The sequence below is a fragment of the Numenius arquata genome, chromosome 5, assembly GCF_964106895.1.
Source record: "Numenius arquata chromosome 5, bNumArq3.hap1.1, whole genome shotgun sequence".
NCBI lineage: Eukaryota > Metazoa > Chordata > Aves > Charadriiformes > Scolopacidae > Numenius > Numenius arquata.
In genome coordinates this window covers 44847327-44863364 of record NC_133580.1, presented here as the reverse complement: position 1 = coordinate 44863364, position 16038 = coordinate 44847327, and the positions used below count along the sequence as shown (strand labels likewise).

The following is a 16038-nucleotide window of genomic DNA, read 5'->3' as shown; positions in this document are numbered from 1 at the left end:
GCCCCTGCTTGTTATTTTTAGGAGATGAAAGAAGCACAGTTCCTTGGGGGTGCTGTGGCAAAGGGCGGCTCCGAGCCACTGCTCCCCCCCTGCGCTCTTCCCGCCCCGGAGAACAGGCCTCCTTTCAGGCAGCCCTGGCTTCGCCAGAGGAATTTGCTCCCCCGGCAAGCCCCAGCCGGCTGCTCGCAGGGGAAATAGCTGAGACGCCGGCGGCGTTTCTCGCATAGCTGCTCCAGCAGCGCTGACCGCAGTGATTTCCACTGCCTGGAGCCAGGGCCTGCCCCAGCCCAGCCGCCAGCTGCCCCTCTCTTCCTCCCCAGGCTGTCCCCCAGTGATGTGGAGGTGGCTGCATCCCTCTGCTGCAGATGGGCCCAGAGTGTCTGGCTGAGGTGGGGTGTCCCTGCCTTTGCCCTTTTGTCATGTCCTTGTTCCCTGCCCGAAGTGCCTCTGCTGGGCTCTGCTCCCTCCATGCCAGTTGAGGCAGCCCATCTCTGCTGCCAGACTGCAATCCTCGTGGGTCACAGCCCCGTGGTGGGATTTCTGCTCAATACCATTTGCATTGCATCTGGTGTGGGGGAACCAGCACTTTGCATCCCTGCTGTCCAGGGTGGCCCTGTGTTTTCCCTCCAGTGCTGTGGGGATGCTTGAGGCCAGTGCTTGGGCTCCTGCTGGCCCATTCCTCTTGCCCACACGGGCTTCTCCCAAAAGCTGTCTTTCCCTAGCCCAGCACCGGCTGAGGGTGGTGCAGGCAGGTGAGGGGGAACTGGTGTGGGGCTGGTTCCCACCCAGCCAGGGCTGTGTGGGCAGGGGGTAGCTTCCTTGCTCCAGGTGGGTGTTGGAGGTGGGTGCAGGAGTTGGTGGTGTGGGCAGCTTCCATGCTCTGTGCCCAAGGGTGCCAGGCAATCCTGCCCTGTGCCTCCTGGTCCTGCCAGACTCCTCGTCTCACCCCAGAGAACAGCCAGCAGCCGTTGGGGAAATAGAACTGACAATTTTATAGAGAAAATAAAATTACAACTAAGAGATGGGTGTTGGATCTGCTGCCAGGCAGCTGGAGGCAGTGCTGCCAGGGCAGGGGCAGCCACACCATCCCCAGGGGACAAAGGGGCTCCCTGGGGCTCTGCCGGTGCTGTGCAGGGGTGTGAGTCCCTGCATGGATGGTGGGTCCTGGGCTCTGCTGGGGCCAGCTGAGGGCAGAGCCCTGGTGAGGGCCGTGGGGGTGAAAGGAATCAGGGCAGGATGAGGGAACAGGAGGTGGAGTGCAGCTGGGATGGCACGGACTGGGAGCAGAGGCGGGCACGATGGGGGGTACAGGACCTCCTGGCCCATACCCACGTGCCGCAGCCCAGGGGACAGGGGCGCAGAGTCTTCTGGCCAGTGGTTGGGTGGTGGCCCCAGGCTGGGAGGTGCAGGTGTGCAGTGCCTCCAGCACCAGCTCCTCAAGGTGGGGAAGGGCAGCTGGTGACGGTGAGGGTCCTGGGCAGTCCCCAGCAGGGCACGGTGGTGGCGGTGCTGGGCATGAGGCCTCCCCACCGGCCCCCCAGCAGCTTCCTCCCACCAGTGCGGGGCAAGGGAGGGAGATGCCTGTCTCCCCAGGGGCCGGGGCCCTACGAAATCTGGTTGTTGAGCTGACCTGGGTATTGCTCAAACCGCTTGTTGGCCTCCTCGCTGAGCGCATCACCTGGGCAAGCAGAAGACAAGAGATGTCAGGCACTGCTTGTCACCTGTCCCACCAGCACCTCTGCTCCCACCCGAGCTGCCCCCGAGACCTCAGCCCCTGCCTCCCCGCACCAGCCCGGCCACCCTGCCCCAAGCCCCATAGCCTGCCCTCAGCCCCACTGCTTCCTGCAGCCCCCTCCTGGGTCACCCCTGCCAGGACACCCCCTGCCCTGGTGTCCCCTCGTCCCCACCCCTGTGCCGCGTCCCGGGGCTGTTACCGATGTGGCAGCTGTGCACCCAGATGCGGTGCCCGTCGTACTTGCAGTTGCATTTCATGGCATTGTTGGTGAAGTCACTCTCCGCCACCTCAAAGTTGGGGTTGATCACGACCTGTGGGGCACTGTCAGTGAGGGTCGCAGCTCCCTGCCCCACGCCCGGCAGTGCTGCAGCCCTGTGCCATGTCAGCTTGGCCTTCCCAGCCTTGGCAGAGCTGCTGCCTGTGGCACGGTCCCCAGCACCCCAGCCCTGGCAGGATTGGTCTCCCCAGCTGCGGTGGGATCTGCTGAAGGGCTCCAAGGAGCTGGTGGCTGCCGCTGTGTTGGGGTGGCCCTGTCACCATGCTCCATGTGTCCACGAGCAGCAGGAAGACCCAGGCTGAAGCATGCCCAGGCAGGTCCCACACAAGCCCTGCATGTCTCTGGGCAGGACAGGCACTGTCCCACACCAGCATGCATCCCACCAACCCCACCAAACCCACTCAGAGAGCAGGGGATAGAGGGCCAGGTGGCTTGGGAGCTGGGGGTGCAGGGGCAGAGGGTGGGAGTGCAGGTGGGAGGGATGCAAGGTGGGGGGTGTGTGTGTGTGTGTGTGTGCAGCTCAGCTGCAGCACCTGCAGGATGTAGTTGCCTGGCTTCACATCAGTGATGTCGATCCACTGGCAGTCGATGTCGTGCCGGTACAGGTCCCAGCAGCCCACAGTGATGCCCTGCTCCCCAAAGTTGGCACACTCGTACCGCTTGGCCACATCTGTGGGCAGGAAGAGAGTGTGGCTCGTCTCTGCTGCAGCCGTCTCTGCACAGTCCCCGTGTCACCCCCAGCCTGGCCCCAGCGTGTGCAATTTCACTGAATTTTTACAGTTGGAAGGGACCATAAAGATCATCTAGTCCAACTCCCAATGGCTCCAACTCCCAGCAATGGCTGGGGATGGGCAGCCCCACAGTGGGGATATGGGCAGGGATGGTGCCACAAAGCCCCTTGGCGCCCACCTTCCTCACACTCGGTGTCCTCGAGGCAGAAGCTGGCCTTGTGTCCCTCCGCCACCTTGGTGCCGTTCGGGGTCAGGATGTCATAGTGGGTGAAGATGTCCATGCTGTGGTAGTGCCTGCAAGAGGGAGCCCACAGTGCCCCAGCTGCACCAGTGCCCGGGCACTGGGGAGCTCAGGGGATGCTGGGGGCAGAGGAGGAGCCCTACAGAGCAGACAAGAGACTCATCCTGTCCTACGGCGGGTCCCCTGCCCAGACCCTCGCTGTCGGGGAAGGTCCCCACAGTCCCTGCTCTGAGGCTGCAGTGCTGTGAAATTGGGCAGAGCTCAGCCCTGGGAGGGGACACGGCTGTCCCCAAGCCAGATGGCCCAGGCAAGCAGGGGGCTCAGCTTGCAGGGCACAGCCTGCAGCCCCATTCCTGCCCCCCCAGGGCCCCCAGCCCCAACACTGCTCGTCCAGGGACAGCCCTCAGCCAAAGCAGGTAAAACTGGACACTGGGCAGCAAAGGGTGCCTCACCTGGCATCACCTGCACCCAGCGTCACCTTCACCCCGCGTCACCCTCACCCAGCCCACCCGAGCAGCACCATCGCCCTCTCCCCTCCCCTGACCGCCCCCAGCCCAGGCTGTCCCCCTGCCTGCATGCCCGTCCCTGCCCGTGCCGTGCACGCACCGGTGGCACTCGTGCCAGACCCAGGAGTGCCGTCCAGCCTTGGGGCGGAAGTCGGCACGGCCGTTGTTGTGGATCTGGGAGGAGAAGCGGAGCAGGCGGCGGTGCCCATAGGGCCAGTTGGCCAGGCGGGCCGAGCTGGAGAGGCAGTTCTCCTCGGCGGCGCAGTACAGCATGTGCAGCGGCCGGTCCTCGATGTAGGCCGTCTCCTGCACCAGCGGGGCGTGCAGCAGGAGGTCGGAGGCGGCTGGGGAGCAGGCGGCTGCTCAGGGACAGACGGCTGCCCCGATGCTGGGCGGGCAGCAGGGACGGGGCGAGTGGCCAGCACAGGCAGCTGAGGCAGCCAAGGGAACGCGTGCCCTCCCCATGGGCTGGGCACAGGCTGACCCTGCAGCCCCGTCATCTGCAAACCCCATCACCCACAGCTCCATTGCTCATAGCCCCATTATCTGCAGCCCCTGGCCCTGGAGCACCATTGCCCGCAGACCCCACAGCCTGCAGACCCCATGGCCCACAGATCCCACTGCCTGCAGCCCCCACCACCCACACACCCCATTGCCCACAGCCCCCATTCTCCGCAGACCCCTTTGCCCACAGCCCCCATTGCCCGCAGCTCCCACCACCCACACAACCCATTGCCCACAGCCTCCATTGCCCACAGACCCCACCACCCACACACCCCATTGCCCACAGCCCCCATTGCCTGCAGCCCTCACTGCCCACACACCCCATTGCCCACAGCCCCCATTGTCCACAGCCCCCACCGCCGCTCACTCTCGGAGCAGATGACACCCGCGGCAAAGCGTGTGCCCGTGTTCCTGCAGTTCAGGCTGGTGCCATGGTGCTGGCAGTGGCTCAGGGACATCTCATGGCCAGCACACTTCACCCCACTCAGCACCATCTCCGTCACATTGCTGGCATCCCAGTACCACGTCTCCTGGGGAGGAAGGCGAGACAGGCTGGGTGGCAGGGCTGGCCACCATGGGTCACCCAGCTCATGCACGCCCAGGCTGCAGCCAGCACCCAGCCACAGTGCAGCCCTGCCCACGTACCCAGGCTGCCCACGAGGGTCCCGTCCCATGGCACGGAGCGGTCACATGCCTTTGTCCCCATACAACCCCACAGCTGTCAGGGAAGCGCCGGTGCCTGTGCTTGCTGGGGTGTCACCAGGGGCCTCCCCGCCGGCACCTACCGTCACTGCGTGCAGGGAGTAGCCCAGGCCGAGCTGGCGACAGGCCACCATTGCCTCCTTGGTGGTCCAGCCATCGCTGCACACCGTGCCCCACTTACTGCCTCGCTTCACCTCCACACGGCCTTCAAATGTCGTCCTCCCGCCGGCTAGGCGGATCTGCAGGGAAGCCCTGGGGCCATGAGCAGGCATCCCGCACCATGCCACCTCCCACCCCATCCCCTGTCCCCTGTCCCATCCTGTCCCCATCCCCGCGAAGCAGTGCTGGTGGTGGCTCGCTGCCCTGGCCAAGCTGGTGCTGGCACCTACTTGTAAGCCGTGGTTAGCGAATCCCAGACCCAGCTGGCGACAGGCCACCATCGCCTCCAGCGTACCCCAGCCTTCGCCGCAGACCAGACCCCAGCGCGGCTGGTCCCCGTCACCAGCCCCCACCGCCACCTCGACCCGCCCCTCGAAGCGGCTCCGGCCCCCGCTCAGCCGAATCTGCAGAGAGAAGCAGTGGCAGCATCATCATTGTCATAAGTGATGCTCCTGCTGCTGGGGCTGCATCCCGCAGGATGGTCCTGCCCAGCACCCAGCTGCCGCACCCAGATGGACCCTGAGCCAGGGACTTTGGGGCACACAGGGAAGTGGCAGCCAGGAGCTGAGCGGAGCCAAGCACAGCTTTGGTCAGCAGGGACTTCACCAAAAATGGTGGGTTTGGGGCCAAGAAATTGCTTGTGAGTTTGGGAACTGTCTCACCAAAGCAGGAAAAATGGTTCATTTTGAAATGGCATTCTCATTTCAGAAATGACAGGTATGAAAGTTAAAAATTATTAAAAAGCCCAAAGCAGATGAAATGACAGGGCAGGGCAAACAGGAACATGGGGTTCCATTCGCTCATTTCATCATCAGTAAAAAAAAAAAATCTCTCTTGGTTGACCCACAGTGATTTTTTTTTCTGGTGCTTCTGCTGGGGAGCTGGCATGGGCTGGCAGCAGGGAGAGCAGCAGGGAGCAGTTGCCCCACACCACCCCATACAGCAGGGTACTACAGGGCACCCACAGTTCCCCATGGCCCCCCCTTCCACCTTTACTCCTCACAGGGGCAGCTTGGGACTCCCACCTGCAAAATCCCAAAGGCCCCCAGGGCAGCCCTTGCCTCACACCAGGGGAACATGTGTGGGGTGTGATGGGGTGCAGAGGAGGAGAGATGATGGGCCATCCTACAGCTGGTCCCACGGGCCCTCCCCCAGCAGCCCACTCTGGGGGCCCCAGTGCTGGGACCTGCCAGGCACCGTGGCCCCACAGATGCTGGCAGTCCCCCACAGAGCGCACCAGGTTCTCGTAGCCCATGTAGGGGATGTTGCAGCGGACGGCCGCATCTTCCGTGTGCTTGCAGTCCTCCTGTGTGATGTTCTTGAAGGGGCAGCTCCAAAGGGACTTCTCAGTGCCCAGGCACTGCACCTCGTTGATGTGGATGGGCCCCGTCCCTGCCAGGGGGACAGAGGGAGTCAGGTCCCAGTGACACAGGAACAGCCATGGCCATCCACTCCTCATGGCTGCCTTTGCTCCTAAACCGTGCACCGAGAGAGCCTGGCACACTCCTGGCCCCCATGGCTACTGCCCAGGGCAGCATGGCTGAGTGGCCACAGACCCCTGGGGATGCTTGGGGCAAGCCCTGCACCACGTGTGACTGGCAGCCAGGTGCCCACAGGACAAGCCCAACCATGGTTCCCCCCAGCCCAGCAGAGCCTTGCACCCAGTCAAGTGCCTTGTCCACAGGCAGGAGGGCGATGCCTGGCCCCTCCACCCCAGCACCCTCACCTTGGCCCATGCGTGCCCCGGTGAGGGCCTCCTTGGCGCTGCCGAAGCCCAGCTCTCGGCACACCACGCTGGCTGACAGCAGGTTCCAGCGGTCGTCACAGATGGTGCCCCACTCGCTGCTCTTGAGCACCTCGACACGGCCCTCGCCGACCTTCGCACCACCCTTCAGCCGGATCCGCGGCTGCAGGGGAGCAAGGTCAAGGTACGGTAAGCGACAACATGGTATGGGACAGCACGGTATGGCACAGTGCAACACAGCATGGCACAGCATGGTGTGGCACAACACAGTGCAGCACAGAGGTTGCTGGCTGTGATGCCTGGGATGTGCAGGGAGAGGACACCATCCCCACCTTCTACTCCATGAGTTGGTCACCCAGGGACCCGCACACCCACTCTCGGGTGCAGCCCAGGGGTCAGAGCCCTGCAGCAGCCGGCTGTGGGCCACCACAGGACTTGGCCCCCTCCCCAAGGGGCTCACCTGGCCCTGCTGCTGTTGGCGCTGCTTCTTCTTGTGGCCATTGCCAGTGGCAAAGAGGGGCCCAGGCACGCAGCTGACAACAGCGGGCATGCCGGCCCCACAGGCAGCTGAGGTGTTGCCCCGGTAGAACTCGAAGGAGCACATGGAGAGGTGCACCTCTGTCCCCGTGCAGGACACAGAGTGCAGGCGGTAGTTGAGCTGCTGCCGCTCCGTGAAGAGCCTGCAAGGAGAGAGGAGTCCTGAGAGAGGAGTCCTGAGACAGGACTGGCATGGCCAACCAGCAGCAGAGGTGTCGATGGCCACCCTGCCTGTGGCTGCACTCGCTGTCCGTGCCCCTTACACTGTCCCCTGGGGGAGAGATGCTCTGTGCCTGCAGATCACCCACCCCTCACCGGCTGCCTGCCCCACATCCCCAGCAGCACGGGGACACGCACAGTGCCGATGGCACTGAGTGGGGCTCCTGGCACTCAGGCTCTCCACCAGAGCCATTTACCTCTTCTTGGACCCTACATCCTCCCTGCGCTTTTGTTTAGGCCGAGATTTGGAGGCCAGCCTGGAAAACAGAAAACAACCGTCAAGGAGCCCAAGGCCTCAGGCTGTCACCTCCACTGGCTGCAGTGACACAGGGAGCACAGCCTGCCCCGGTTGTCACTGAAGACTGAACTGGGCACATTGGCCTCCTAGGGAGACTCATGCACGTCCCCTTTGTGTCACACATGGGTGCAATGGCATCATCTGCTGCCAGCAATGTGACAGAACTGCCCTCCACAGCAATGATGCAGTTTCCTGCCCACCTCCCACCAGGAAACTGTGCCGGATGCAGCAACATCCTGTACTGCCTTGCCACACAGCAGAAGATCAAACGCCACTGGCAACAATTTGATCCGCCGGGTACAAGTGAGGTGTGCCCATGTCCTCATCCAGACACCGGACAACGTCACTGCGCCATGCTCCAAGGGGAGTGGGACGCCCAGCAAGCACAGCACCAAGCAAGCAGCGCAGGCAGCGAGTGCTGTCCCCGGTGTCACAGGGCATGGTGACACTCACTGCAGGCTTGAAAGGACCCTCTACCAGCAAGGGGAGCTCCCTGGGCACACGCTCAGTGCTGCAGGGAAGATGAGGCTGCCTGGGGCTGGCACACACATGATGTAGGTATGGTCCCAACACGCTCAAATGCTTGGCTTCACTCAGGGAGGAAGGTGCCAAGCAGGGCCAAAACCCCAGGGACCACAAGGAGTGAAGAGCAGAGTGCCTCAAAACAGGGCAGGGGACTGCCACCCTGCCAGGGACAAGGCAAAACCAAGCCTGGCAACTGACTCCACCGGCAAGTTTGTGTCATCCCACACAGCCCAGCGAGCCCCAAGATACAGCACAGGGCTGCCAGGAACTGGGATTCAAACGTCCAGATGAAGGACATCAGTGCCCCTTTGCACTCATGAAATGACCTCTCAATCCTGCACCCAGTTCTGGGTCCCCAGTACAAGAAAGAAACCAGCTAAGCAACGCGAGCTCTGGGGAGGGCCACTGAGACAGTCAGGGTTGGAGGAGAGATGGGGGTGCAGGGCTGCTCCAGCCGGGGGCCGAGACAGATGGACCTGGACCTGCACCTGCAAGGGGCTGTCAGGGAGCCAGAGCCCAGCTCTTCCAGCCATGGGAGGGAAGAGCAGGAGAGAAAACAGGTGTAACTGGCAATGTGAGGCTCAGAATTGGTGTAAGGAAAACTTTTTCCCCATGAGGGCTGTTCAGCATTGGAGCAGAGGCCACGAGGCTGTGGGATCTCCATCCTCAGAGGTTTTCAATAGCCAACTGGATAAAACCCTGGGCTGACCCGCAGCTGGCCCTGCTCCACACTGGGGGTTGGACCAGGACTCCCCAAGGTCCCTTCCAGCCTGGATTAACCTGTGACTCCACATATGACTGTAGTCATGCAGCCCTAAATTTATCAGCCCCACCAAAACAGCATGTGGCTTTCAGGAGACAGTTCCTGCTTCAGTCAGAGGGAAGGGAGCACACGGCAGATTCACGGACTTCACAAAGAATTTCACCCAGTGCTGCAGGAGAAATAGCTGCTTATTGGAAAAGGGGCAGCCAGCACCAAACCAGACAAATAACAGCACGTTGAAGTGAGTGGGACCTGTGCGTGCAGGTTTGAGGAGACCCCATGGGCTGACCCCGTCTGGATTTCTATCACCCGTGCAGGCAGGGCTGCAGGAGCTGGTGAGGATGCCTGTTGGGGACACAAAGCTGGGAAGTGCCACAATGAAGAGCTTGGGATGGGTCCAGAGTGTGGGGCACCTTCGGCACCAGGGAAGGTGGTGGGACCAGGGCAAGGTCGTGTGCTGGTTTCCGTGCAGCAGTGGACTCAGATGAGAAGTGCCATGCTATAACCCAGAGAGGATGGGCTCTGGCTCGCTGCACCCACCACCAAATCTGGCAGCAAGGTTGAGAGATGGAGGGAAAGGGCAGCCAGACTATCCCTGGGACTGGCAGGAAGGCAGCAAGAGCGAGTGGGCAGAGGGTGCAAGAGATCCCGAGCAGATGCAGCACTCATAACAAGACCTGCTGCACCGTGCCCATCACACTGCTGCCCAGCACTGGCAGCACTGCCATGCCCCACACCCTGGTGCCCAGCACCGTTAGTGCTGCTGAGCGGGTGCTCTCATGCCTGCACCAGCCCACCCCGCAGGGAATGGAGGGGTGCACAGCCTTTCCAGCTTCCCCGCTGCTGCTTTCTCATGAAAGCAGCCCATTTCGACAACCCTCCCTCCCCATCCGCCAGGAGAGACAGCTCCACTCTGAGGCCTCCAGGTCTCCATGGGGCTGCAGCACAGGACATTGCAGGCCTCTCTGTGTCTCCCAGGGAATCCTGCCCACAGTGGGTCTGCGCTGCAGACCCTGACCCCTGTGCCAGGACTCCTGCCTGGTGCGTGGGATGGGGGCTGCTCTGCCTGGGGTGTGGCAAGCCTGGGAGAAAGATTGTCTCTCATGGGGAATGAGGGACGCCGGTGTGCACAGACAGGTCCCACCAGGGTGGGGTTGGTCCTGCCTGCCCAGCACAGCCTGGGCTCTTGGTCTGCTCCATCTGGATCCATTTGTGCCAGGATCCGTTCTGATGGCAGAGACCGGTGGGGCCGGACAGCCCATCTCCGCCAAGGGCTCAGCAGATGGGGCGCCCCGGCCCCTTACCTGCTGCCTGGCTTCAGGCTCCGGCCCTTCATCCTGGCTGCGCGCTTCAACCGCCTGTGGGAGCAACACCACAGCTGCCCAGTTAGGGGTGGGTGCAGTGCCAGGTGCCACACTGGGCCCCATGCCATGGGTATCATGCCCATGCCCATACCAATGGATCCTTTGCTCCAGCCGTGGTGCTGCTGGAGCATCCCTGACTGACTCAGCTGAAAACCTCCCTTTGGCACAGGGAACACCACACTCCCTGCCAGAGGGAAATGTGGAGGTGCACCCCTGCCAGGGAGTGAAAGCTGCCCTCTTGGAGCAGCCTCTGCAGTTGTGCATGGGGCAGGTATGCAGCCGTGGCCCCCCTGATGCACCACTGCCCCCTGGCTTGGTTAGCAAGCGGCCATATGGCCAGCTGTGGCTAGCACTGGAGAGCAACAGGCACGGGAGGGATGCTGGGGAGCCACAATGCCCAACAGCATGGACACCTGCTGTTCCCCCAGCACTGCCCCGTGTCCCTGGCACTGTCCTCAGCTCTGTCCCAGCCCTGTGCTCCCAGCTCTGCTCCGACACCCTAGCCCCGTGGGCTCCCTGCTGGCCTCACTCACTTGTAGAAGTTCCTGTTCACCTTCTTCTCAGCAGGGAAGCCCATCATGCCGCAGATGACACGGCTGTTCTGGCTGTTCCAGCCCTCGTCGCAGATCTGTGCCCAGCCATCCTTGTAGCGCACCTCCACGATGCCCTCCGTCACTGGCAGCTGCCTCCGGGACCCAGACACCACCGACCGCAGGCGGACCTCCTCCACGTGGCTCTGCTCTGTCTGCAGGGCACAGGTCAGCACAAGCTTCCACTGCACCCTGCTGCCCCGGCTCCCTGCCAGCCCTTTCCCAAGGATGTCCCAAGGATGCAGGCACCCGCAGGAGGTGGGATCCCAAGTCCCAGGTGGAGAGCAGGGACAGCCAGGTCCTGCATCCCTGCAGGCCACATCTGACAGCCCTGGGGGCCAAGGACCTAACCCCATCCTGTGCAGCCAGTGCCCCATGTCTCCCTGCCCTTCTGGGTGCATCTCCTGGGAGCGTGGCCAGAAGGGCCAGTGCTGCCATCCCATCACCTCGGGACCATGCACCCCGAGGGAGGGTGACCAGACCACCCCAAGCCCAAGCACCCACCCAGAGCAGGACAGCAGCAGGGGGTGCCAGGACACTGGGAACACCCTGCAGGACACAGCCCCAACCCCACTCGCCCCACAGGAGACCTGCCATCCCACGGCCAGAGCTGTGCCATGGTCCCACACCCAAGCCACATCCTGAGCAGAGCCTCATCCTCCTCAGGCACCATGTCTGGGGGAAACAAGAACCCCAGCTGGGAAGAGAAGGGCAGCCATGAAAGCTGGTCTGAGAAACAGAGAGCTTGGAAGAGACAAAGTGAGAGGGAGAGGCCAAGTGTGCCAGAGGAGTGCAGCATGGAGGAGCAGGTCTGGGAATGAGGGTCCCCAGCAAGCAGGAGAAAGAAGAAAACAAGCTGCAGGGATGTGAGACACACAGACCCCCTGGCCCAGAGAAGCTGCTGGGGGAATCAGCAGCTCGGGATGCTCAGAGGAGGTCGTGGCAGCGCTGGGGTCCCATGCAGGGCAGGGGAGGGATGTGCCTGCTGCAGGGTGGCCCAGCACAGTGCCAACTGCTCCCTACAGCCCCAGCGCCTGGCTGGGCTGGGCCCACCCCAGGGAAATATGTGTTCACACAACTCAGGGGCACCCTGGGAGCCAGGGCAGAGGGGTAGCATGTTCCTCTTTCCACGGGAGATGGGGACAGCCCGAGTGCTATGGTTGAGAGAAGGCACCGACAGAGTCCCCTGGTCCTGCACACAGGGACCCTGCCAGTGTGTGGTGGTGAGGCTGCCTCCTGACTATTTGGGGAGGACTGCGGCCAGGCTGGGCTGCCCCACAGCAGAGCTGCCCCACAGCAGAGCTCCTGACAGCTGGCTCTGCAGGATCCTGGGCAGCACCAGCTGCCCACCCTGGCCAGCAGCTTCCTCACCTCGATGACATTGGAGTCCTTGAAGCCTGGGATGCGCTCGTCCTTGCAGATGACACCCGCATCTTCCTCATGGCTGCAATCACTGTTCCCCCAGCCCCGGTGTTTGCAGTCCGCAATGCTCTTCTCTCCTCCCGCACAATTCACGTTGTCCAGCCAGATCCGCCCTGCCAGACATCAGGGCCAAGGGTTAGGGGGGGCCCAGCCCATACATCAACTCCTGGGAGCAGGGGAGGTACCCGTGGAGCACAGCCAGGGACCACGCAGGTGTACAGCAGGAGTGTGGATGTTGGGCTGGAGGCAGCCCTCCCCTGGCACAAATGAGGCTGGTGAAATGCCAAGAGTAAAGCCCTGAGTGGGGGGATCTGCAGACGGGGAGTTTCCACCTCCCCAAGGAGCTGCTCTGCCAGACACAACGCCCCCATGTAACGTGCCCCCTGGGGTCTTTACAGCATCTCACCTGCAGCACAACCCACCACACCCCTGCACCATATGCCCACAGTAGCCCAGACCTACAGCCCCCCTAAAACCCCCAGAGGCATGCACATCCCCACCGCTGCAGTGCCTGCCTGCAGCCACCCTGGATACATGCACAGCTGCTCACACACAAACACACAGAGTTTCCCAGCCAGCTTTCCATGTGCACACACATGCATGTGCACACACACATGCACACACACTGCCAGGCATTCAGCAAACCCACGACCTGCCTGGCCCCCTGTCCCGCCACCAGGGCCACGCACACCACCCCATGGCAGGGGGCTGATGTGCAGCCACAGCCAGGCTGGCCCAGGCTCATGCAGTATGGGGGGGCTGTGCCCACCGCTCCTCTCTTACCAACGCCTTTGCCGTACTTGGCGCTGTGGGCCCAGCCAGTGGCAGCCACAAAGCCGAGGTGCCGGCACAGGACTTGCGCGTTGGCCAGCGTGAAGTCATCATCGCAGATGGTGCCCCACTCATCGTTGTAGAAGACCTCCACGCGGCCCTCGTTGTGCTTGCGCGGGTAGCCAGCCAGGCGAAACTTCAGCTGGGGTCCGGGGGTGTGCGTGGGACCCGGGGGGGTGGGCTGGGTGCTGCCCACCCACAGCCACACGCTGCTCAGCAGCACCAGCAGCTCCTGCCGTGCCCACGTGCCGCAGCTTCCCATGGCAGCTCGGCTCTGTGAGGGCAGAAGGGGTCAAGGCATGTGGGATGGATGAGCCATGCAAAACACCAAGCTCCCCTTATCCAGCTGGTTAAACCCCCGGCTCACAGGCAGCTCTGCTCAGCACCAGCATTCCCATGCGTCTCGTCCCCAGGTGGAGCCAGTTGGCTCTTGCTGCCCGCCCGGTGCTCCCTATGTGCAGCCCCCCGCACTGGCCCTGCACCCCCAGGGCCAGGTCTCTGCCCAGCGCCTCCCCAGCACCTCACACCCCTCTGCCAACAACCACTACCACCACACCACCAGCTCACATCTCCTGTGCCAAAGGGCAGACAGGCAAAGGGGTGTGCGTCACCCCAAGGAGAGACACAGAAAGGAGGGGATCAGCTGCCAGAGCAGAAGGAGCTGAAATGGGACCAGAGCCCAAGGAAAGCCGAGCTGGACCGGCCAGGAGCTTCATCCACCGGGAGCAGTGCAATGGCCACTGGTGGTGAGGGGCTGCCAGCCCACGCTCCTGCCCACTGCGAGGAAAAAGGCGGCCAGAGCCTTTCACATTCCTCTCTGTGCAGCATTTCTCCAGCCCTCCAATAACATCTGTGGCTCCCTGAATACCTGAGGGAGATGTGGTATTCCTGCACCAGCCCCATCAGCAAACAATGGTGAAAACACTTCTCTGTGAACCGACTTCCCATGCTCTATTCCCATTCATCCCGCCAGGGACCACTTTAACCCCATGGGTGCCACGGCAGCCCAAGAACCGCATTTCTGCATGGGCAGTGTCAGCCCTGCTCCAGGCTGGGCTCACTGCCTGCCTCCTGCCACCACAGCTTCACGTCACCCTTCCAGCCAGTCCCTTCCACAGGTGGGAAAGCACACCCCCAAACCTGGGAGTCCCCCCCAGGACAGGCCCACCAGAAATATGTCTCTGTGCCCTACATCTCCCACCCTGAGAGCAGATCCTGCACTCACACAGATTGTGTTTGTCATTAGACAACATTAAAAAGAATAAGGTCTGGCTCACCCACAAGTAGGGCTGATTTAAGACTCCAATGTTTAGCTACACGGTTACCGAGGAAGTGAAATTCAGTGAAAACAAATGCAAATCCCGCACATGCTCCCAGCGTGGGGCTGTGCCACAGGGACCCTTCTCACAGGACCCTCCCCATGGTGCCAGCATGCTTCCTTAGCCAGCACGCTGCCCTGCGAGCCTTCATCCCTGCCCTCTCACGGCTCACTGCCTACATGCCACTTCAGTGGGATTGCACGGGTGTACTGGGACATCCTCGGGGACCCCTTCTGCTCTTTAGGTGCCACGTTGTAGGAGCCACTGGACTAAGGCCTGTCCATGTGTTGCCCCTTTGCTCCTGGCCTCTGGGCACCTGTGGGGTGACAGCAAGGTCCCTGCAGCAGCTTTGGGAAGGGGGTCCTCACAGAGCAAAGGGGATGTGGAGTTCCCCTTAGGAGAGCACAGCCTCTCTGGGGCCTCGCTGTCAGCCTGACCACCAACACTGGGCTGGCACAATCAACCCATTGACCCGCCAGCACCTGGGGCAGGGTTTCCACAGAGGCTCTGCTAGCCAGAATTGGCCCTCTTCCTGCTCTGGTCACTTTTCCAGATGATGGAAGCCAGGTCACCCCTCCAGCTTCTGGGAATGCCTCCTGGACCCAAGGCAAGGATAAAACAGGATGATGCCCAGAGGCAGCCCCTTTTCCATGCCTGTTGTACCAACAAAACCCCTGAAGATGTTGCCCAGGCATGCACCACATTGGAGGTGCCACCAAGAGCAGCGAGTCCCTTGAGATGAGTCCCTGGTGGCCGCAGGGATGCTCAGGGAGAGAGGGTGAAGGGTAGTACAAGGACCAACACCAGTCCAGGCCAGTGCAAGACATGTGGCGGGAAGCACATGAACCCCCTTGGGGCAATCACATCAGATCCAGGTCTGTCTCTCTCCTGTGTCACAGCCTGGGGAATGGGGGACACCACAGTGCTGATGGAGACACAGCAGCAGGCAGGAATGAGACCTGGCTCAGGGCAGCCCACGAGCCCTGGGGCTGGTGGGAGCTGGCTCTGGGCTCCCCACACCTCAGCTGCCTGCTTTGGCACCGCGAGAACAAAACAAAGCCCAGCGGGAAGCATATTTGCGGGCAGGCAGCAGGGAAACGCTTTGCTGAACCATTTAATCAGCCTGTTATGGCAGCGGAAAGAGGAGGGCAGGCGCAAAAGGCCACCCCAGCCCTGCCAGCAGCTCAGGGAGTGGGGTCTCTGGGCTTGCAAGGGGCAGGCAGGGCAGGAACATCCCATCCACATCTCTGCTTTGTCTGGAAAGCAGAGAAGGGATGAGCTTACCATCTCACAGCTGTAATAGAACACTTCTTATTCTGCCCATTGGCGACTGAGGGGACATCCCCCCTGTCCAAATGAAGAATTGTAAATCCCCAGAGCTATACCACTTTGCACAACCCACAAATTCTGTGCTAATTGTAACACACCTTGGGAGACTGGGAAAGCTGGAAGTGCATAGGGACTAAAAGCTTCACCGGCACTTGCACTCAACGAGCAAGATGATCTCTGCTGCTGCGGACTGCGGGCAGGCTCCAACTTGTTTTGCAATGGGGTCAACAAAACGCTAAAGG

General features: G+C 62.1%; 1 protein-coding gene across 3 annotated transcripts; it reads right to left on the bottom strand.

The window, feature by feature from the left end:
• Positions 1–970: 970 nt before the first annotated feature.
• Positions 971–13416, bottom strand: LOXL3 (lysyl oxidase like 3). 3 transcript variants are annotated; one of them, XM_074147336.1, is made up of 15 exons: positions 13101–13416; positions 12267–12430; positions 10839–11050; positions 10246–10299; positions 7553–7612; positions 7060–7279; positions 6582–6762; positions 6093–6247; positions 5086–5259; positions 4362–4524; positions 3591–3834; positions 2922–3037; positions 2546–2682; positions 1935–2046; positions 971–1678 (listed from the first exon to the last, which is right to left on the bottom strand). In XM_074147336.1, exons 1-15 carry the CDS (start codon positions 13408–13410, stop codon positions 1605–1607), a joined length of 2376 nt encoding a protein of 791 aa, XP_074003437.1. In that variant the 5' UTR covers positions 13411–13416; the 3' UTR covers positions 971–1604. The 3 variants fall into 3 exon arrangements, with proteins under 3 accessions (XP_074003437.1, XP_074003438.1, XP_074003439.1); XM_074147337.1 differs by lacking the exon at positions 10246–10299 and having other exon boundaries at positions 13101–13410; XM_074147338.1 differs by lacking the exons at positions 7553–7612; positions 10246–10299 and having other exon boundaries at positions 13101–13410.
• Positions 13417–16038: the final 2622 nt, after the last annotated feature.